The sequence below is a fragment of the Hyaena hyaena genome, unplaced genomic scaffold (assembly GCF_003009895.1).
Source record: "Hyaena hyaena isolate Hyena2069 unplaced genomic scaffold, ASM300989v1 scaffold_171, whole genome shotgun sequence".
Lineage (NCBI taxonomy): Eukaryota > Metazoa > Chordata > Mammalia > Carnivora > Hyaenidae > Hyaena > Hyaena hyaena.
This window is the reverse complement of record NW_024080803.1, coordinates 1,274,398-1,297,683: the sequence shown is the minus strand read 5'-3', so window position 1 is coordinate 1,297,683 and position 23,286 is coordinate 1,274,398. Positions and strand designations below refer to the sequence as shown.

The following is a 23,286-nucleotide window of genomic DNA, read 5'->3' as shown; positions in this document are numbered from 1 at the left end:
TTATAGGTGAGTAAAATGTTGCTGATAGGTTTAAGTGACTTATGTAAACTTCTATATCTAGGATAAGGCCCAGCTGAGATTTAAATCAGGTCATTCTCTTTTCACTGAAATTCATCAGAACATTAAAGAGAGAATTCATTAATTCTTTTTCAGTTAACTTTCCCATGGTAAAGGGATTTCCAAGGACATGGGTGAGGACTGTTCTTCTCCAAAAGAACAGCAAATATATCTAGAATTTGTCTTTTACCATCTCTGTTTTTATCAAGCTTTATCTTGTTGGGATATTGTGATTAGCATTTGTATTTGCATCCTGCAATCAGTTATAACCACTTAAACTGCTAGAGTGATGCAAAATGTAATTTGAAACATGTTGTCTTCATGGTTAACACTCTTCAATAGATTTTCACTATATTTAATACTGAACCCAAACTGCTACCAAGGACTGTGAGGGCCCCACCTGATCGGGACCTTGAGTACCTCTTTTGCATCATGTTATGACAGTGTGCCCATTCCTATGTTCTGGTTATGCTAGCTTTCATTCCCTTTCCTTTCCCTTTCCCTTTCCCTTTCCCTTTCCCTTTCCCTTTCCCTTTCCTTTTCCCTTTCCCTTTCCCTTTTCCTTTCCTTTCCTTTCCTTTTTTTTTTTAAGTTTTTATTTATTTTAGAGAGTAAATGAGAGGGAGAAAGAGAGACAGAGAGAGAGTCAGAGAGAAAGAGAGAATATGAATATGAGTGGGAGAGGGGCAGAGAGAGAGAGAGAGAGAATCCTAAGCCCAACACTGGGCTCAAACCCACAAACCATGAAGTCATGACCGGAGCTGAAATCAAGAGTCAGATGCTTAATTGACTGAACTACTCAGGTGCCCCATAAAGAGTTTTTTTATATTGTTTTTGTTTTGTTATTTATAAAAGAAGTGAATTTCTAAAATATTCTGATCATTTGTAGTTGAACCTTGAATAACACTGGTTTGACTACCATGGTTCCACTTATACATAGATTTTTTTTCCCGCTACGTATAGTACATTACTGTAAATGTATTTTCTCTTCCTTGTGATTTTCTTAATAATGCATTTTTTCTCTGTCTTTATTTTAAGAATAGTACATAATATAACATAAAAATCTGTTTGTTGACTGTTTATATTATTGGCAAGGTTTCCAGTCCAGAGTAAGCTGTTAGCAGTTGTTTTAGAGGAGCAAAACTTATATGTGGATTTTCTTTTTTTTTTTTTTTAATTTATTTCTAGGAGAGAGAGAGAGAGAGAGACAGTGCGAGCAGGGGAGGGTCAGAGAGAGAGGGAGTCACAGACTGAAACAGCCTCCAGGCTCTGAGCTGGCAGTCAGCACAGAGCCCGACGCGGGGCCCGAACCCACGAACCGCGAGATCATACCTAAGCGAAAGTCGGACGCTTAACCGACTAAGCCACCCAGGCGCCCCTTTTTATTTTTTATTTTTTTTTATTTTTTTTATTTTTATTATTTTTTATTTTTTTTTTATTTTTTTATTTTTTTATTTTTTAATTTTTTTATTTTATTATTTTTTAATTATTTTTTTATTTTTTATTTTTTTAAATTTTTTTTTATGTGGATTTTCGACTGTGCAGCTGGTGGGGGAGGGGGCCAATGCCCCTTATCCCCATGTTGTCCAAGGGTCAGTTGTCGTTTATTCAGTTTTGGAAATTTGATGAATTTCTGCCAGAATTGTAGGTATTTTACTATATTTAGAATTTTCTCAGTGAACTTAAGTTTTAGATGATTTGCAAATTATATTAAGGTTTTCATTTTGTGAAGGACAATCTGTATAAAAGTATAGATTTTTTTGCTGGCACAAGAACATTTTTTTAAAACATTGAAAGAAATCAGTTCACTGATTTAGGAGGAAATGAATTTTGAAATCCAGTCCCTCACCATTTTTAGGCTCATTTAAATTTATGTGGTTGGTTGATGATATTTTTTTCCTTGAGTAAGACTGTTTAGATGGAAGAAAACATGATTTCTTTTTAAAAGTTAATATAGTTGATTTTTAGAGTAGTTTTAGGTTCACAGCAAATTTCGGTAGAAAGTACAAGGTTCCTGTATACCTCTAATCCCCACACATGCTCAACCTTGTCTGCTATGGATGTCTTTCCCCAACATGGTACATCTGTGGCAATGATGAGCCTACACTGACATACCTTTGTCAGCAAGGGTTCAGTCCTAGTGTTGCGTATTCTGTGGATTTGGACAAATTTATAATTATATATACCCACCATTAAGGTATCCTACAGAATTGTTTCACTGGCCTAAAAATTTTGTGCTCTATTTATCTCTCACTTCTCCCTAACCAGTGGCAACCACAGATATTTTTACTGTCTCTAGTTTTGCCTTTTTCAAAATGTCATATAGTTCAAGTTATACAGTACTCAGGCTTTTCAGCTTGGTTTCTTTCACTGAATAATATGCATTTAAGTTTCCTCCATGTCTTCTAATGGCTTGATTCCTTCTTTAGTCCGTCCGTCCTTCCTTCCTTCCTTCCTTCCTTCCTTCCTTCCTTCCTTCCTTCCTTCGTGCTGATTAATATTGCATTTTCTGGATGTACCATAGTTTATATATACATTCACCAGCTGAAGGATATCTTGATAGCTTCCAGGTTTCAGCATAAAAAAAAATGTTTTGTTTTTGTTTTTGATTTTTGAGACACAGAGCATGAGCAGGGGAGGGGCAGAGAGAGAGAGGGAGGCACAATCCGAAGCAGACTCTAGGCTCTGAGCTGTCAGCACAGAACCTGACGCAGGGCTCGAACTCACAAAATGTGAGATCATGATGTGAGTCGAAGTCAGACACTTAACCGACAGAGCCACCCAGGCACCCATAAGCTTCAACATTTATGAATAAAACTGCTATAAACATGTATGTATAGGCTTTTGTGTAGACAAAATTTTTAGCTCATTTGGATAAACACCAAGGAGTCCAATTGCTGGAACCTGTGGTAAGGTATGTTTAGTTTTATAAGAAACCGACAAACTGTCTTCCAAAGTGGGTTTACCGTTTTGTATTCCTACTAGCAATTAAAGATATTTCCCATTGTTTCACATCTTTGTCAGCATTTAGTTTTACCAGTTCTGGATTTTTGCCATTCTAATAGTTGTGTGGTGTTAATTCATTTTGATTTGCATTTCCCTGATGACAAAAAATGTGGAGTATTTTTTCATATACTTATCTGTTATTTGCATATCTTTTTGGTGAGGTGTCTGCTTAGATCTTTGAACTATTTTTTATGTCTTGTTTTAATGTTTGTTTATATTTGAAAGGAGGAGAGAGAGAGAGAGCAAGCGAGCATGGGTGGGGAGGGGGCAGAGAAGAGAGGGAGACACAGAATCCCAAGCAGGCTCCAGGCTCTGAGCTGTCAGCACAGACCCCGACGTGGGGCTTGAACTCATGAACTGTGAGATCATGACCTGAGCCAAAGTTGGATGCTCAACTGACTGAGCCCCCCAGGATCCCCTGGACTGTTTTTAAATCAGTTGCTTGTTTTCTTATTATTGATTTTTTAAGAGTCCTTTGTATATTTTAGATAATAGTTCTTTATCAAATGTGCCTTTTGCCAGTGTTTTCACCCAAGTCTGTTACTTGTCTTTTCATTTTATTGATAGTGTTTTGACACAGCAGAAAATTTTAATTTCAGTGAAGCCCAGCTCATCAATTCTTCCTTTCATGGATTGTGCCTCTAATGTTATATCTAAAAAAGTTCATCACTAAACCCAAGATCATCTGTATTTATCTTCTATGAGTTTTTCATTTTGCATTTTACATTAAGGTCTGTGATCCATACTGAGTAAGTTTTTGAAAGCTGTAAGGTCTGTGCCTAGATTTATATTTTTGCCTGTATATTTTCCCAGTTTTTCCAGCACTATTTGTTGAAAAGACTCCTTTTTTTATCCGTTGTGTTGCCTTTTCTCTTTTGTCGAACATCAGTTGGGAGTATTTATGTGGGTCTATTTCTGGGCTCTCTATTTTGTTCCATTGATGTATTTGTTAATTTTTTTTTTTTTTTTTTTGCCATTACCCCAATGTATTGATGTTTGTAGCTTTATGCTATGTCTTTAAGTCACTTCGTGTCAGTTTTCCAACTTTGTTCTCCTTTTATATTGTGTTAGCTATTCTAAGTCTTTTGCCTCTCCCTGTACACTTTGAAATCATAAAAATAACTTGCTTTGGTTTTGATTGGCATAGCATTGTGAATCTATAGATCAAGTTGGGAAGAAATGACTCATTGACCACATTGAACCTTCAATCCAGGAACATGGTATATGTCTCAAATTGTTTTAGTTGTTTACTTTTACCAGAATCTTGTAGTTTTCCTCCTATAGATATTGGACATAGTCAAAACATTTTTTTTAATGCTTTAGTTTTGAGAGAAAGAGACAGAGCTTGAGTGGGAGAGGGGCAGAAAGAGAGAGGGAGAAAAGCAAGTTTCTCACTGTTACGGCCATAGAGTTTTTTTATAGATTATCAAATTGAGGGCATTTTCCACTAATCTTTAGTTTACTGAGAATTTTTAATCATGAATGAATATTGGGTATTGTTAAATGCTTTTTGTACATCTTTTGGTGTGATCATATGATTTTTCTTCTTTAGCTTATTGATGTGACTGATTACATGAACTGGTTCTGACTGCTGAACAAACTTTGCATGCATGCCTGGGAAAGATTCTCCTTGATTGTGGTATATAATTATTTTTCTGTGTTGTTGGATTCGATGAGATTTTTGTTGATTTTTTTCATCAATATTTTTGAGAGATATTGGTCTCTAGTTTTCCTTTTTTGTAATGTCTGTGTTATTTTGGTAGTAGGTTAATTCTAGCATCATAGAATAAATTGGGAAGTATTCTCTGTGTTTCAGTCTTCTGAAAGAGATTGTAGAAAATTGGTGTACTTTCTTTCTTAAATATTTGGTATAATTCAAACATTGTGAACCAGTCATGTCCTGATGCTTTCTCGTTTGGAAGTTTATTAATTATTGATTCAATATTTTAAGTAGATACCAGCCTTACTCAGATTGTCCATTTCTTTTTGTGTAAGTTTTAGCAGATTGTGTCTTTCAGAGACCCAGTCAGTTTCATCTCGGTTATCAAATGTATGAACATAAAGTATTTATTACCCTTTTTATATTCATATGATATGTTTTGATGTTCCCTCTTTCATTTCTGATATTAGTAATTTGTGTTCTCTCTTCTTTTTGTCTTAGTTTTGGCTAGGGGTTTATTGATTTTATTGATCTTACCAAAGACTCAACTTTTGGTTTTGCTGATTTTCTCTATTGACTTTTTGTTTTCAAGTTCATTGATTTCTGCTATAATTGCTTTATTTCTTCTGTTTACTTGGTTTTAAATTTCAGTTATTTTAAAGTAGAATTGTAGATGATTGAGTTTAGATCTTCTTTTCTAGACTGCCATATCTCTCCAATTCTGGAGATAAAAGGTTTTCCCTCTGACTTTATTTATCTCATGAATCTATGAAGAGTTAACTGATCTTTCAGTTTGTTCAGCTTTATACTTATTAGGACTACGTGGTGACCTCTAAGTTCCTTACATAGTAGAAATGAAATTGGAAGTCTGATTATTACTTTTAACTTGACCAGATCATTTCTGAAATGTGACTGAATCATAATGTCTTTTCATCAGGCTTCTTATTTTTGTGCAGTGTTTGATAGCACAAAGTCAGAGGAACTGAAAGTTGAACTTGCGGAACAAATATAAAACACAAAACAATAGATTTTCTTTTTATTTATTTATTTAAAAATTTTTTTCAATGTTTTATTTATTTCTGAGAGAGAGAGACAGTGTGAGCAGGGGAGGGTCAGAGAGAGAGAAGGAGATACAGGATCTGAATCAGGTTCCAGGCTCTGAGCTGTCAGCACAGAGCCCGACATGGGGCTCGAACTCACGAACCGTGAGATCATGACCTGATCCAAAGTCGGACGCTTAACTCACTGAGCCACCCAGGCAAGCCTAGAAATCTTAATTGTAAACGCCAAATAATAAAAAAAAAATTGAGAAGAACAAACAGAGGCCTTTCAGAAGCATGGCTGTTATCCTCAGAGAGACAGGAGGGAATCACAGTCATGGAATGAGAGCAGATTTTTATAAAAACAAAGAAATCAGAAATCTTAGAAATGAATATGTACTTATTTAATTTTAGTCATAGCAAACCTGCAGAGCTGGACTGTGTGCAGAATGGACACAGATGAAGAGAGCGTTAGTGAGCTGGGAGAGCAAATTTTATAACTTTACAGCCCCAGAGGGGAATGAAAGATAAAAAGTTGTGCGAGAACAGTTGGGAATCACAGAGAATAGATCCTGAAGTTCCTACTCCCCTCTCCTAGGAGTTCTAGCAGGATACAGTATTTGGAAGTAATTAAAAATTGGGGCACCTGGGTGGCTCAGTCGGTTAAGTGTCCGACTTCGGCTCCGGTCGTGATCTCACAGTTTGTGGGTTCAAGTCCCGCGTTGGGCTCTGTGCCGACAGCTCAGGGCCTGGAGCCTGCTTCAGATTCTCCCTCTCTCTCTGACCCTCCCCTGCTCATGCTCTCTCTCTCTCTCTCAAAATAAATAAAACATTAAAAAAAATAACAAAATATATTTTAAATACATAAAACGTTGGATTGTGAGTAACTTGTTCTGCAAGTGTTCTGCAATATGAACAAATGTTTCTAATAAATTTTAACTTGATAAACATGATTTCTTTCAGTACTAGTAGTATGTGATGCCAAATGTCACATGATCACAACTGAATGAATGGTTCTGAAATTCTCTTTGATATACAAGTGCTTTGGATTATAAGCATGTTTCCAGAGTGAATTCTGCTCACAAATCAAGATTTTACTGTACTTCTATAGGAAGAGGTCTTAAGTAAGAAGGACCTACTAACTTCTTTCTCACTTTTTTAAAACAAAAAATTAGTATTTTAGTGTAGTAAGCCATTTAATATATTACTTCAAAATGTATTCAAGGAAACTTCTTTCTTTTTAAAAAAATTGTAAATCTTATTTAAATCCAAGTCAGTTAACATACAGTAAAATAATGATTTCAGGAGTAGAATCCAGTGACCCATCACCCACATACAACGCTCCAGTGCTCATCCCAACAAATGCCCTCCGCATTGCCCATCACCCACGTAGTCCATCCCTCCACCCAACGCCACTCCAGCAACCCTCAGTATAATCTGTATTTAAGAGTCTCTTATGGTTTGCCTTCTTTCTCTTTTTATCTTATTTTTCCTTCTTCTCCCCTATGTTCACCTGTTGACTTTCTCAAATTCCACATATGAGTAGTCAAATGATATTTGTCTTTCTCTGATAACCTTATTTTGCTTAGTGTAATGCCCTCTAGTTCCATCCACATTGTTGCACATGGCAAGATTTCATTCTTTTTGATCACCAAGTAGTATTCCATTGTGTGTATGTATGTGTGTGTGTGTCTTCTTTATCCATTCATCAGTTGATGGACATTTGGGCTCTTTTCATAATTTGGCTTTTGTTGATAGTGCTGCTATAAACATTGGGGTGCATGTTGCTTTGAATCAGCATTTTTGTATCCTATGGAAAAATACCTAGTAGTGAAATTGCTGAGCCATAGGGTAGTTCTATTTTTAATTTTTTGAGAAACCTTCAAGGAAATTTCTTGACTAACAACTAATTGAATAAAAGTGTTAGAGCTTTCAAAGTGCTAATAGTTAAATCAAATACTTTGGCTAGACATTCAGTATAATAGTTCTTGATAAGTGATAATGATAGGAGTATATAATATATTTTAGTAGAAAAGTAGTCAAAGATGTAAATAGGTAATTCTTAAAAGAATAAAGATAGCATTTTCACCTTTTGGAAAATTTAAATGCTTTTATAAATATTAGTGTAGATGCAGTAAAATAGGCACAAACAGTAAAAATTTGTGCATTCTTTCCATTTACAGAAATTGTATATGTATTTTAACTTTTTATATTAAAAATAAGTTTAGTCTTATAAAAACTTGCAAAAACAGTATGGAGAAATTCAGTATACTCTGCACTTAGGTTTAGTTGATGTCACAAATTTTAGGAATTTATTCTTTTTTAAAAAAATTAATGTTTATTTGTATTTGAGAGAGAGAGACAGAAAGACAGAGCATGTGCAGGGGATGGGCAGGTAGAGAGACACAGAATCTAAAGCAGGCGCCGAGAACTGTCAGCACAGCCCAAGGTGGGACTCAAACTCATTAGCTGTGAGATCATGACCTGAGCTGAAGTTGGACACTCAACCCACTGAGCCACCCAGGTGACCCAGGAATTTATTCTAAAGAAGTGTAAGAAATTTGAACATAGATACAGGTGTGTTATTACAATCCTGTTTTCAGTTATTATGCTTTAACCTGGGAATTTCCCAACTCTATCAGTTGTCATGATTTAATAGCTTTTCTAAAATCAGTCTAGATTAGTGAAGGTATTGTTAATACTGTCTGTGCATGTTAACAGTTTCAACCAATCTAATATTTGTCTGTTATACCCCATGCATGACAAGTATATGACTAATATAGCATTCAAAAGGTATTTCTGTGCCAGACAGCTATACCAGTGAGAAAAATATCAGTAATGATAATGAATGTTTAATGAATGATTGGCAGGCACTGTGCTCAGTAACCCACATGCATTATTTCATTTAATCTTCCAACAACCCCAGGTACTATTAACTTCCCCATTTTATAGATGAGTAAACTGAGGTTTAGAAGTTACCTAAGGTCTACCTAGTAGGTAGCCAATAGTAGTTTAAATTTAAATCCTGCATTACTGATTACTGCTTTCTTTGTTGTTTTCTTTCTTCTCTCTTCCTTCTGTCTTCACGATCATGTAGTTCTAGAAGTCTGTTTTGTATGCCAAGGGGAAAGTGATATTCCAGGGACCAAATGTTACCTTATGTCTTAGTTTGGGGTGCTTTAATAAAGTACCATAAACTGGGTACCTTATAAACAATATGAATTTATTTCACACAGTTCTGGAAGCTGTAGGTCTGAGATCAAAAGGTGAGAATGGCAAAGTCCTGGTGAGAGCCGTTTCTCAGATATAAACAGCTGACATTTTAGTCTTGTGTAGCGGAGCATACTGGAGAAGCAAGCTCTTAGGACTCCTGAGCCCTGACGGCACTAATCCCATTCATGAGGGCTCCACCCTCAAGACCTCATCTCATCCTAATTATTTCCCAAAGGCTCCGTCTCCTAATGCCATCATATTGAAGGCTTGGGTTTCCACATACGAATTTTAGGGAGATGCAAATATTCAGTCCCTGATACTTTACAATTATGTCAAAATATTCTTCATTTAGTGAGTAATGCTTAATGAAGAAGGGATTAAAAGCAGAGCCAATTTGTATTCTAAAAGCACCAGGTAACAACAAATGCAGTACTATGTTTTCTTTATATTGACCACTTCCCTTAGTCTGTTGACTCGAAAGGAGTAATAGATGTGAATGTACCAAGTTGTCAGATTATTTCTCTCCTTACTTCCAATACAGTGGAATGACTATACACATGTTTAGAGTTGATCCTGATTGATTGCTTGGTATAGTATTAGTGACTTAAAATCCTGATATTACATTTTCTTCTGAAAGAGAGCAGGAAAACAAAACAAAAACAAAATGTCACCAGGATCTATGGGTTATTTTAAGACAATGATAGTAAATTTGAGATTTGATTTCCAAATTTAAAGCTGGAAATTTAGCCAGAATGGAAAAGAAGCTTTGACCTCTAAAGATATATTAACTTCTCTAGTTGAAAACCTGATGTACTTGAAAGTAATCAGTGAGAGTGTTCTTTTTCCTTTGAGTTATTCAGCTTTTGGTGAGCAGTCATTTGTTCTGATAATACCATGGGGTTTTGTTTGGAAACTCTGTTCTTTTATTCTAAATGTTTGGCTGAGAACAGGTTCTCTTAAATCAATAAAGAATACTAATAGTGAGCATGTACTGAGGCATTTCTGTTAACTGATACTCAACTAATCCTTTACATTAATTTACTTCATTCAGTTCTTAAACACCAGGATTCACAATTAGGACATTCTGATCCTATAATCAAGTTTTTAGCTATTTCTTCATTTCAGGTATATATTTTCAGGATCTGTGCAAGGTAATATAAACAAGGTGTGGTCACTTGGGCAAATTAGACCTCGCTGTGCTGTATCCAAAGTATTTGTATACATTTTTATTTTATTTTTTAGATGTTTTTATTTATTTTTGAGAGAGAGAGAGAGAGAGAGAGAGCATGAGCCGGGGAAGGACGGGGGCGGGGGAACAGAAGATCTGAAGCAGGCTCTATGCTGACAGCAGCGAACCTAACGTGGGGCTCGAACTTAAAAACTGTGAGATCATGATCTAAGCCGAAGTTGGACCCTCAGCCTACTGAGCCACCCAGACACCCCCACATACATATTTTTTAATGTTTATTTTTGAGAGAGAGAGAGAAAGTGTGTGCAAGTGAGCACAAGTTGGAGAGGGGCAGAGAAAAGGAGACAGCGCAGTAGAGGGCTCTGTGCTGACAGCAGAGAGCCCCATGTGGGGCTCAAACTCACAAACCACTAGACTGTGACCTGAGCCTAAGCCAAATTTGGTCGCTTAACTGACTGAGCCACCTAGGTGCCTTCCCCATATACATTAAAAAAAAAACAAAGAAACAAATACTTTAGGCCTAATTCAAATCAGAAGATAGAATGGATAAATTTAAAATACTATGGATGATGGATATAAAACCTTGTTCAGATGAAAATTTAAATTATTTTTGACATGTATTTTAATTTCTATTCTTTCACATAACTGAGACTTTGAGCAAATTACTTAATTTGTGATTATATTCATAGAGAACCAACTAAAATCTTGTTACTTGTTTTGGACAACGTATTTCATACATGCATATATGGTAGAGGTATAAAATGGATTTATACGTGATAATGCACGTCAACTCCTGTCTTTACCTTTAGAATGAGAACAAAGAATGGTGCATTGTATCTATAATAATTGGTTCTTTAAAATAACATCCAGAGGTTTGAGACAAAAATGTCAGCATCTGTTTAATCTCTGTGATAGAGACATAAGTACGTGATAAATTATTTTGTTTACTTTTCTGGTATTTGAAGTGTTGCATAGTTTTAAAAAATGTGTGCATGGAAAAGAAAATACTTGCAAGTATACGCTAAGTTTTTCCTTCTTTATTCTGCCCTTGTTTATTTTTATATTTTATTTTTGCCATCCTGAAGGATCAAGTATTTAACTCCTTGTGGTTATTTAGGAAATCTTTGGGTTAGAAGGCAGTGTTAGAACTGAGAAAACAAAGGTGCTTACTTTAGCAAAGAGTAAAACAATGCTTTTCCATAGCCAGAGAAGCAGCAGTTGAAGATCAGGAAGGCAAGGAAGGTAACAAACATCTCATAAACTGAATAAATGGAAGTAATTGAGTATAACTGCAGGCAAAGAAAGGACATGGAGGAGTAATGACTGAGATCAGAGTATAAATTTAGACAGACCTAGATGATGAAAGCCAGGATATGTGCAAATATGTTAGGACTTTATCCTGTGGATCAGTGGTTCCCAGTTCAGGCTGATCATCACAATTAACTGGATCCCATTTCAGACTCCTGGAACTAGCATTTCTTAGAATAGTGACCAAGGTACTGTTCTTTAAAAGGCTCTGCTAAACGTATTGTCGTAATTCATTCTAAAAACCCTCTTAGACGGGGAGTTGGTATTGTCTTCCATCTATGTGATAGAGAATTTCAGTCCAGATTAAGACTATATAAATTGGTCATGTTAGTTTTAATATACCTGTGTGTAGAATTTACATCTCTCTCCTATGGAGTGATACATTCTGCTCCTGCCCCATCTGGCTGGAGCACATGGAGAAGACCTACACAAAAAGTGTTTCTTCAGTTCTGAGGCCTTTCCTACAGTCCCTCTAGATTTTTATGAGATGAGAGACTCTGTATAAAATTATAGAAAATTGCAAAACTAAATGGTGTGCAGTAGCAACCTGCTCATAAGTGCTGACCCAAGAGAGCTTTTGAAGGATTTTTGATAGTGTGACATTGTAAGCTTTGTATTTTGTAGTGATGGGAAGGGGAGCAGGGGAGATCCAAGGTGAGGACAGTTAGCAGTATTCCCAGTAAGAAATGATGTTCATCCCTACTAAAGCTTGGGCCAAAGGAAGTGATAGTGTCAAGAGAAAATTAGAAGGTAGAATGTAATAATAAATATGCTCTGGGAGTGTATTTTCATTTTTTTTTTCAAATTTTATTTTAGAGAGAGAGTGAGAGCAAGTAGAGGAGAAAGAGACAGAGAAAGAAATTGAGAGAGAATCTTAAGCAGGTTCCACACTCAGCACAGAGCCTGAGGCAGAGCTCAATCCCACGACCCTGGGATCATGACTTGAACTGAAATCAAGAGTCAAATGTTCAACCAACTGAGCCAGCCAGGCACCCCACATTTTCATTTTTGATGAGCTTGTGAGATTGGGCAAGGCAAGGAAGAAAGCCTGAGATGTTGGGAAGGATAATGAGTTCTAGATAATATATGCATATTGAATGTGTATTGATGAGGACTTTAGTGGTTTTGATTTTCCAGTCTTAGCCATAGAAAATGTTGGTGTAACCTATCAATAACTTGGTTTTAGTTTTCCTTAAGTTTGGTTATATTCTCCCACCCCAAATTATTTTATGGTGCTTTCTGTGGGTTTAAGGCCACATGCTGTCTTACCATGTAGCAGCTACTACTCCCAGAGAGCCAGTTGACTTTGACCAGCAGTAAAGAGAATAGAGAGTTTTATCTTATTTTCATTATTAACCTTTTGATATAGTGTAACTCACTAGATTGTTTTGGAGTTTCACTATTTACCTATTTACTAACAAGTTGGTAGAAGCTTTTCACCAGAAAAAATCTCATGATAATATAGTTATAGAATAAGGCCTGATTCATAAGTATTTTCTAATAAAGACAGATTATAAGCATCTTTTTTTCTTACCCATAGGGTAAAAGTTGGATTGTTAAAAGAAGTTATGAAGATTTTCTGGTACTTGATAAACATCTTCATTTATGTATTTATGACCGACGATTCTCCCAACTCTCGGAGCTTCCCCGTTCTGATGCTCTGAAAGATAGTCCAGAGGTAAGCATTTAGTGTTTTGTAGCATTAATCACTGTATATAAATTAGCAGAAAGTTTTGCCTGTGTACTAAATAAAAGCTTATATTGAACACTCATGATAATTCTTGGGATTATTTAATTGTTTCATAACTGAAAAAGTTGTAATTCCATGTAGAATGTTTAGAATTAAAGTTTTGGTTTGGTGTATAATTTTACTAAAAAAATTCATAATTTGTAAATAGGCTATGTATATGAGCATACCACTCTTTAAACAGAATATAAAATACCGAAGCAAAAATATGGAAAAATGTTGACCTCACTAATAACTAAAGAAAGGCATAACTTATCGTGGCTTGCCATATCTGTGCCCTTACCTCTACTCCTGCCACATTTCTAGTAAAAATATAACAGATTTTTAAAAATTTAAATGAGAAGAAAGTCTTTATAATATCAGAAAATAAAGAACATCAAAATTGTGAGGGATCTTTATTTTTTTTTTTGAGGGAGAGGGAGAGAGAGAATCCTAAGCAGGCTTCCTGCTCAGTGCAGAACCTGACACGGGGCTCAATCTCACAACCATGAGATAGTGATGTGAGGAATCTTTGAAAGTAGATGGGATAAGATTTATGGGGGTGAGCAAAGTCAGCATAAAAAACATGTAGAGGAGGATTGAAGAAGACAGATAAACTAGAAATCTTTAAAAAAATTTTTTTAATGTTTGCTTATTTTTGAAGGGGAGAGAGAGAGACGGAGACAGAGTGTGAGCAGGGGAGGGGGAGCGAGAGAGGGAGACACAGAATCCGAATCAGGTTCCAGGCTCTGAGCTGTCAGCACATATCCTGACATGGGGCTTAAACTCATAAACTGTGAGATCATGACCTGAGCTGAAGTTAGATGCTTAACTGACTGAGCCACCCAGGCAAGCCTAGAAATCTTAATTGTAAATGCCAAATAATAAAAAAAATTGAGAAGAACAAACAGAGGCCTTTCAGAATCATGGCTATTATCCTCAGAGAGACAGGAGGGAATCACAGTCATGGAATGAGAGCAGATTTTATAAAAACAAATCAGAAATCTTAGAAATGACCATGTACTTGTTTAATTTTAGTCATAGCAAACCTGCAGAGCTGGACTGTATGCAGAATGGACACAGATGAAGAGAGCGTTAGTGAGCTGGGAGAGCAAATTTTATAACTTTACAGCCCCAGAGGGGAACGAAAGATAAAAAGTTGTGCGAGAACAGTTGGGAATCACAGAGAATAGATCCTGAAGTTCCTACTCCCCTCTCCTAGGAGTTCTAGCAGGATACAGTATTTGGAAGTAATTAAAAATTGGGGCACCTGGGTGGCTCAGTCGGTTAAGTGTCCGACTTCGGCTCCGGTCGTGATCTCACAGTTTGTGGGTTCAAGTCCCGCATCGGACTCTGTTCTGACAGCTCAGGGCCTGGAGTCTGCTTCGGATTCTGTATCTCCCTCTCTCTCTGACCCTCCCCTGCTGACGCTGTCTCTCTCTCTCTCAGAGATAAATAAAAAACATTAAAAAAAGGAAGTAACTAAAAATTAATATAAGAAAATGTCCTAAACCTAAAGAAAGGCATGTTTCAGATCAAATGAGCCCATTAAGTGCTAAATATAATGACTGAAAAGACATGCATCTAGAAACAGTGTGGTGAAACTTCAAAAGCCGAAACAGAGAGAGAACCCAAAAAGCTTTCAGAGCGCAAAAAAAACATGCTTCATAAAAAATAATAATAATAAAAAAGAACAAGAATTGTATTAATGTTAGACTCAACAGCAGCTTGAAAATAGTGTGATACCTTTCAAGTCCTGATGGGAAGCTATTTCAAATCTGTAATTAATTTCAAGGCACTTAAGTAGGTAGGACAAAGTAGAGACATCATCAGCCATGCAGGAACTGACACAGGAACAGAATCTCAAGCAAAATCCTAAAACCACAGATTCTTTGTATAACAGACAATCTAGAAGTCTATCTTCATTTCCCATCTCTATCTCTTTGTTCCATTTCTTTTTCTCCAGCTGTCTTAGAACATGGCCGTTACTCAAAGCTCCCAGGTCTTTAATATCTCTCTCTGTCTCTCTCTTTTTAAGACAGCTGCTAGAATGAGTTCAAATTTTGCAACTTAATTTCTTAATTCCTGCAGTAACTCTTGTTATGTCAGCTAATGTTTGGTCACTTATCTGGACCAGTCCACAGACCCATGGTGTGGGATCACATATGAACTTGGCTGTTCTGCCGCAGCTGCAGGCCTGGAATCTGACAGCATGTCTTGGAGAGGTTCAAAGTAGCCAGCGGAAAACTGGTAGAAAAGCCAACTATGTTTCTGCTGTAATAATCTTTTTACATTTTCAAGATGAGATAGAGACAGCAATAACATTAAAAGCTATATAATAGTATGACCCCCTGATGATGAGGAATTAGCAGTTAAAGTTCTTCACCAGACAGGGTATTTCTATGCAAGTGCTGATGGTTTTACTTAATGGAACTCTTAAGCCTCTGTGAACAATTCCCTATAATTATTAAAATGCCTAAAATCTGCAGAATTTTTGCCCCTAGAAACAACCAGTTAATTCCAGTTACTTGGACAGAGAGTTCAGTATCTTGACTTCAAGTTACCACTGAATCTTCTCTTTCTCTTTAGTCCATCACTCAGATGCTTATGGCCTACCTCTCCCGCCTTTCAGCTATTGCTGGCAACAAGATCAATTGTGGACCTGCCCTGACTTGGATGGAGGTATTTTCTAATCCACTTCTTATCAAAATTTATTTTTAAATTGTCTACTTAAGAAATATAATATTAATTTAATGTTTATAGCTATTGAGTTTCAGGAATCAAAGAAATGGTGTTAATTCTCATCTTTTGGAACGATAGATATGATAAGTATTTTTTTTTATCTTAAATCTTTCTTTGAGAATCCACAAAACTAATTTTAATATATTTTGTGAATTGCTTGGCACCTTTTGTTTTGATCTTTAATGTATTAAGTGTATATTTATCAAGTACATATTTAGCAAGATCTATATCTATATATATATTAATTAACTTAGTAACTGAAAATATTTTTCAATTATTTATGAATGAGAGAATTAACCTTTTAAAGAGTCCAATTTAAGATTAAGTATTGAGTGTTACACAGTATCCAGAAAATATGTTAAGTATTTCTCCTTAATTTGCATATTTATTCCCTCCTCCCAGTAGAAATTGGGAAGTCACAATGGAAAGTAGAAACAATATGGAATTCAGCGCTATGCCAACTTGCATTGAGATATAGGTTTTCTTTTATTGGCTGTGTGATCTTGGACAAATTATAGTAAAACCTTGGCATGCAAGTAACTTGTTCTGAGAGTGTTTCACAAGGTAACCAAACATTTCTAATAAATTTTAACTTGATAAATGAGCGATGTCTTGCAATATGAGTAGTACATGAGGCTGAACATCATGTGATCATCAGTATGAATTGTGATCACAGTTTCATGATTCTTGAAATTCGCTTTGATATACAAGTAATTCGCTTCGGATTACAAGCACGTTTCCAGAATGAATTATGCTTGCAAACCAAGGTTTTTAATTTCTCATAAATAACAGAAGTTCTTTTAGCTTTGGCATCTTTATCTTTAAGTGATGATAATGATGCTAAATACCTTTTAGATTTATGAGGATTAAATTAAATCTATGTTATATGCACAGCACAATGACTGGCATATATTAAGTACTCAATAAATAGTAATTGTTGTTTTGTTTTTTTTTTTTTTTGAGATTCTTTTGATTATGGTTTCTCTAAATCAGATTGATTACTTTTTACAAATAAACTTTTGCAATTCCCCTGTCTTTAACTATCTCAGTTCATTTTCTTTGTTGTAGATTGATAATAAGGGAAATCATCTTCTAGTTCATGAGGAATCATCCATTAACACTCCTGCTGTTGGTGCTGCCCACGTTATCAAGAGGTACACTGCTCGGGCCCCTGATGAACTGACTTTAGAGGTAAATGACTAAAGACTCTGTGTGTCAGCTCAGGCCCTTTTTCCATACTCTGTTGTCTTTCAGCCTAAGATGCCATCTGTTTTTATTTAATGATTGTATTCATCCTTGAAAATTCAGCTTAAAGGTCTCCCATTTCTTCTAGGAAACCATCCTTCATCTTGTCCCTACCCCATGCAAATACATATCCCCAAATAGGCTGGATTGAATGTCATTCTGAACTGTTCTCATGGCTTATATCTGACATTTCATTTATTACACTCAATCATAACTGTTCTCCTTTTGTCTCCATGAACTTCTTGAAAGCCAGGTTTCAGTCTTCTGTTTCTGTGTACCTAAATACGATACCCAATGATAGTTTCTTCTCACTGTTCAAAGATCGGGTTAAAGAACAGATGAAAAGTGAAATGAACATTTCTTGCAATCAGATGCAAAAGGAGGGGAGTGAAGTTTCTTCCTTTAATACTGGATGATAAGAGACAAAAAACTGCTTACAGTTATTCAGTTTAAGAAAAAAACAGTATAAATTTTTAGGTTCCATACACAGAGGGATGTATGTCTTAAAAGATGCCACATCTGTGAGCCAATATGTCTTTGTGAAATTGACTCTTTGAAGACGTGAAAAATTAGTTGTAAATATACGAAGAAAAAGATCTTAAAAGCAATATGTATACCACAGTAACATTGCTCTGAAGCACTTAGCTATATTTTATCACAGAGATAGTCACTTATTTTGATTGAAGAATGTAACTTCCATTAAATATATTATTCAAAAATATTATGATTTTTATATTTATGATTTTGTAATAGTTTGTATAAACTCACTAGTTTGTCAAATTTTACTTACTAAGAATAACCAAGAAATTTTAGACATCTTAGGCCTTTGATATATGATTTAATAAGATATATCAAGTATTCAGCACAGTACATGACACATGGTCAGCACTCACTAAATGTATAAGAATAAAAGTTGTGGTGGTTCTAAGTATGAATATTTTAAACTTGTAGGTGGATCTGATCACATTTAGTAAAAGTAGTGACAGTGTTTTAACAGAAGTGGTAATGATCGTATGAAGCCTGACATTCAAAAATCATACGCCATAAGTCTGGGCTTTCTGAAGTTACTGCACATAGAATAGCCACTTAACTTACCTTTTCTTAGACCTCTTCTTTATAGATCGTTAAGATTATTAAATCCTTTACAGAGAGAAGTGTTACATTTTTCCAGAAATAATTAGCCACAGAATGAGAGTAGTACTTTACTTTTTGTTATGGTTCACATACACAACGTTGGTTTAAAATTAGACTAAAAATATTTCACTTAAATTTTTTCTTGTAGGTGGGAGATATTGTTTCTGTCATTGACATGCCCCCAAAAGTGTTGAGCACATGGTGGAGAGGCAAGCATGGATTTCAGGTAGGCAACAAGTAAGGTGTAAAGAAGTAAAAAATCAAAAAGGTTTTTCCTTATTCTTCAGTAATATTTATTTGTCTTTACAACATTTACTGGCAGTGGACTTTGTCAGCAGAAGTTGAAAAATATACATGATACTAGACTTGGATTTCTTTTTCTAGTTACTCTTGTGGTGGTTTTATCTCCTCCTTTTTGAAATGGTGGTATAACCAAAGTATGAACAGAATCACAGGTCTGTTTACCACTTCTAGATTATCATGCCTGTGACTCTGCCTTTCTTTTAATATTGATTTGGAATCATGATTCACACATATTTAAAATAAATTTTTTAAATATTTATTTATTTTTGAGAGAGAGAGACAAAGCACAAGTGGGGGAGGAGCAGAGAGAGAGGGAGAGAAAGAATCCGAAGCAGGCTCCGGGCTCTGAGCTCTCAACACAGGGGTTTGAACCCATGTGAGATCATGACCTGAGCCAAAGTCAGACTCTTAGCCAACTGAGCCACGAAGGCACCCCTCACACATTTATTTTTTAAAGTTTACTTATTCTCATTTTGAGAGAAAGACAGAGAGTCCAAGCAGGGGAGGAGCAGAGAGAAAGGGAGAAAGAGAGAATCCCAAGCAGGCTCCACACTGTCAGGGCAGAGCCCAATGCAGGGCTCAAACTCCTGAACCGTGAGATCATCACCTGAGCTGAAACCAGGAGTTGGCCACTTAACTGACTGAGCCATCCAGGTGCCTCTATATTTTCTAATCTCTAAATTGAGTTTGATCACTAATTTTCTTTAAAAATGTTTTATAACTGTTAATATAAACAATACGTTAATTACAGACCAGCAACAGAATCTAAAGCAGTCTTAATTTCTTTTTTTATATGTGGCTTGAATAATAAATAGTTTGAGAACTAATAATGACATCTTTTAGATTGACTAACACCAGTTTCCATAGGATATATAGGTTTTCTTTTTTTAAAAATGTTTTATTTATTTCTGAGAGAGAGACAGTGTGATCAGGGGAGGGTCAGAGAGAGAGAGAGAGAGAGAGATACAGAATCCAAAGCAGGCTCCAGGCTCTGAGCTAGCTGTCAGCACAGAGCCAGATGTAGGGCTCGAACCCACAAACTGTGAGATCATGACCTGAGCTGAAGTCAGATGCTTAACCAACTGAGCCACCCAGGCACCCCATATAGGTTTTCTTTTATCTTTTAAAACTATCTGTAGAAGAACATCTGAAAATGCCTTAAAATTGTATCTTTAGTGTATAACCTGTGGAGTTTTTTGGTCTTTTTATAAGTGTCTCTGAAATGTTACATAAAAAATACTCATGCTATATAGTTAGAATATTAATAACTGTTACATAAATATTTTGAGCTTTAACTATATATTAAACAAACTAGTATTAGGTTTTTATAAAATATATTTTGTTTAAAAATAATCATACAGACTATTAAAAGCAGGATAGCATGGTGCTTAAGAGATGGCTTTGGTGCCAGATTGCATAGGTTTTATCCTGTGTTATCTTGAGCATACTTTACTTCTCTGTGCCTCAGTTTCCTCATTTGTAAAATGGGGAGAGTAGGACTATTTGCTTCATAATGTTATAGTAAAGATTAAAAGAGTGAGGATAAAATATATAAAGTACATAGAACAGACCTGATGCATACTTTTCACTCAAAAATGTTGATTTTTAAGTTTAATTAATTTTTTTTTTTTACAAATTTAATTGTATTGATTCCTTTATTATAAAAGCATCCATGGCAATTTAATTTGATGATTAAGACCAGAACAATCATACCTATATTATACCACAAGTTTTCTTGTTTGTATAATTGGGGTTCTTTATCTTAATTGCTGTGCATAATTGGTGCTTTTGATTAAATATAAAACTAAATAGAAGATGGGGGTATCTTTTTTGCTATTAAGAGGTCAATTCTCCACGTTCATGGAAATAAGCTATATAAAGTTTAGGGCCTAAAAGATGATAAAAAAATAAATTTGGATTTAAAGTGGCAGTTATGTTGTTTTCTTGATATTGCTACTTTATAATCTTAGACAGGTCATCTGCTTTCTTTGTACTTTATTTTGTTTTTAAAATAAAGAGTTTAAAAGAAGAGTTTGGAGAGTTCCACTTAGAATCCATTTAGTCCTTCTCAACATTTTAATTCAATTATTGTAAAAATGGTAGCAGGTTTTTCCTTCTTTCATGTGACATATTTATTGAGATCTGACTTTGTGTTAGGTATGGATTTATCTTCCTAACTTTTTGTTTTTAAAATGTTTATATTTGAGAGAGAGGGAGAGAGCATGCACAGGGTAAGGGGCAGAGAGAGAGGAAAAGAGAGAATTCCAAGCAGGCTCTGCACTGTCAGCACAGAGCCCAACATGAGCTGAAATCAAGAGTCGGATGCTTAACTGACTGAGCCACCCAGGCACCCTCTTCTTTTTATTTATTCTTTTATTTAGAGTCCACAAATTAGTTTATAGCCTAAACAGATTATTCTTTTAAAAATTAGTATATAAATTAACAATTGCTAAAAATTAGCTTATTGCCAAATTATTTAAACTATAAACAGATTTTTAAACTTAAAGGATTTATTTGTGATTGACAGTGAAAGGTTTTTTATATAACACTGCAATTTCTTTTCATCCTAACTGGTCTTGGAAGGGCAGTCATTTCTGTTTTAGTTCATGTTGGGATATGCATTTGAGAAGAGGAGTTGATTGTGGGCATTGGAGGTCACCTGTAAAACCAGGAATAGTTTTTAAATATCACTGTTAAAACTTCATTTATAAAAGGAGTCCAGTACTATAAAGAAATAATCCACACAGTTCATTCTTCTTTGCTGTTCCTAAATCCTCATCCATTTGTAAGAGTGCCTCATGGTTTATTGCAGGGGGGGGTTAAATGGGAATGCATGTATTGAGCATCTGCCAAGTGCAAAGTATTGTTGAGCACTTTATACACAATGTTTTATTCAATCTTCACAAAGCTATTAACCTCTTTTATGGAGGAGAAACAATTTGAGAGGGTTAATACACAGCCAAGATGCCTCATCAGTAGGTGATGGAGTACGGTATCAGATTCATGTCTGCTCCATCCCATTGCTGGAGAAGCACTAAGCATGATTTCTGCATTTAACTCTCATTATTAACTTTATCCACCTCAGTTTTCAGCCCTGTGAAGAGGAACATCTTTCCTTCCCAGCCAGTAAAGAATGCTGTGAAGATGAACCAACTAAGGGCTGTAAAGCATATAGGTTTACTGGTGGATACATTGCTGTTACTATGTGTTATGTTTTTATGGGATGATTAATATATTGTATCTGAGAAAAAAACTCCTCTTCAGGCTATTTGTGATGTTCTCTACCCTCGTTAGGTATTATAAAATGGTGAGCATATGCCCTTCCTTACTCAAATATTTCATTGAGAGAGGAAGATAATTATAATTTATTCCTTGTGTATGATAATTATAGATGAGATTGCTGACTTTTATGTTTGAGATAACTGTAATAATGGCTTAGTCCATTGGTTTTCCCATGTATATATTTTATGTTTGTTTGTTTAGAGAGATATCCCAAGCAGGCTCCTGCACTTTCAGCACAAAGCCCAATGCAGGGCTTGGACTCATGAACTGTGAGGTCATGACCTGAGCCAAAACCAAGAGTTGGAAGCTTAGCCAGCTGAGCCACCCAGGCACCCCACATCTTTATATTTTAACTCAGTAGAATTGTTATTCAAACAGAGCCTTACACAGAACCTCACTGTGAGAAAAGGCAACAATGGAGCTGCCCTCGTTAGTTTAAGTCAGGCACCTGGGCCTTATTCCCCATTGAACATGTCTGGCTGACCTCCGTTGGGCCTCCTGCAGCATCCCAGGGGGCCTTAGTAGAACTGTGTATGAACACCACCACAGGAAAAACCACTTGTTTAGGTTACTAGTACACCTGACTTTACATAGTGGATACATTACATCACAGGCTTTTTATAATTTTAATCTTTAAAAGCTAGTTAACATTCTGAAATCATTAGAAAAACTTGTTCTTTTTTTAAGTTTATTCATTTATTTTGGGAGAGAGAGAGAAAGAGTGAGCAGGGGAGAGGCAGAGAGAGGAAGAATCTCAAGCAGGCTCCATGCTGTCAGTGCAGAGCCCATGCAGAGCTTGAACTCATGAAACCAAGAGATCATGACCTGAGCCTAAATTAAGAGTTGGACGTTTAACCAACTGAGCCACCCGGGTGCCCCTGTTCTTCTTCTTCTTTTTTTTTTAATGGTTATTTATTTTCAGAGAGAGAGAGGGAGAGAGAGAGATTGCTGAACAGGCTCTGTGCTATTCCTGTGGAGCCCGACTTGGGCTCCATCTCAGGAATCGTAAGACCGTGACCAGAGCCAAAATTAAGAGTCTGATGCTCAACCAACTGAACTGCCCAGTGCCCATAGAAACTTGTTCTTTATAATAATACCTTTTATGTGACTCCTTTTAGAAGGCTAATATTCAGATTTTTTATTTCTCTAATGTAAATTATGTCTGAATTCTTGGAATTTCATGTATTCTGGTATAAATGGGTGATACAAATCCAGAGTGCAAGTAAATAATCATAAATCCAGTGTGACTTTTTTTCTGTTATCAAGTACTGCCCTTTCTGAGGTTCGTCTCTTCCTTCATTTGCCTCTTAGGTGCTATATTCATTGGCTACGGCTGCCATAGCACAATAGTACAGACTGGATGACTTGAACAATAGGAATT

General features: G+C 35.8%; 1 protein-coding gene across 3 annotated transcripts in view; it reads left to right on the top strand.

The window, feature by feature from the left end:
- ARHGAP32 (Rho GTPase activating protein 32) overlaps positions 1-23,286 on the top strand; it is a 308,055-nt gene that overhangs the window by 194,180 nt on the left and 90,589 nt on the right. For all 3 annotated transcript variants that reach the window (XM_039240249.1, XM_039240248.1, XM_039240252.1), the window contains 4 exons: positions 13,014-13,151; positions 15,789-15,881; positions 17,010-17,132; positions 18,469-18,546. In XM_039240249.1, the coding sequence (XP_039096180.1) occupies positions 13,014-13,151; positions 15,789-15,881; positions 17,010-17,132; positions 18,469-18,546 (432 nt within the window). The remainder of the gene's footprint in view (positions 1-13,013; positions 13,152-15,788; positions 15,882-17,009; positions 17,133-18,468; positions 18,547-23,286) is intronic.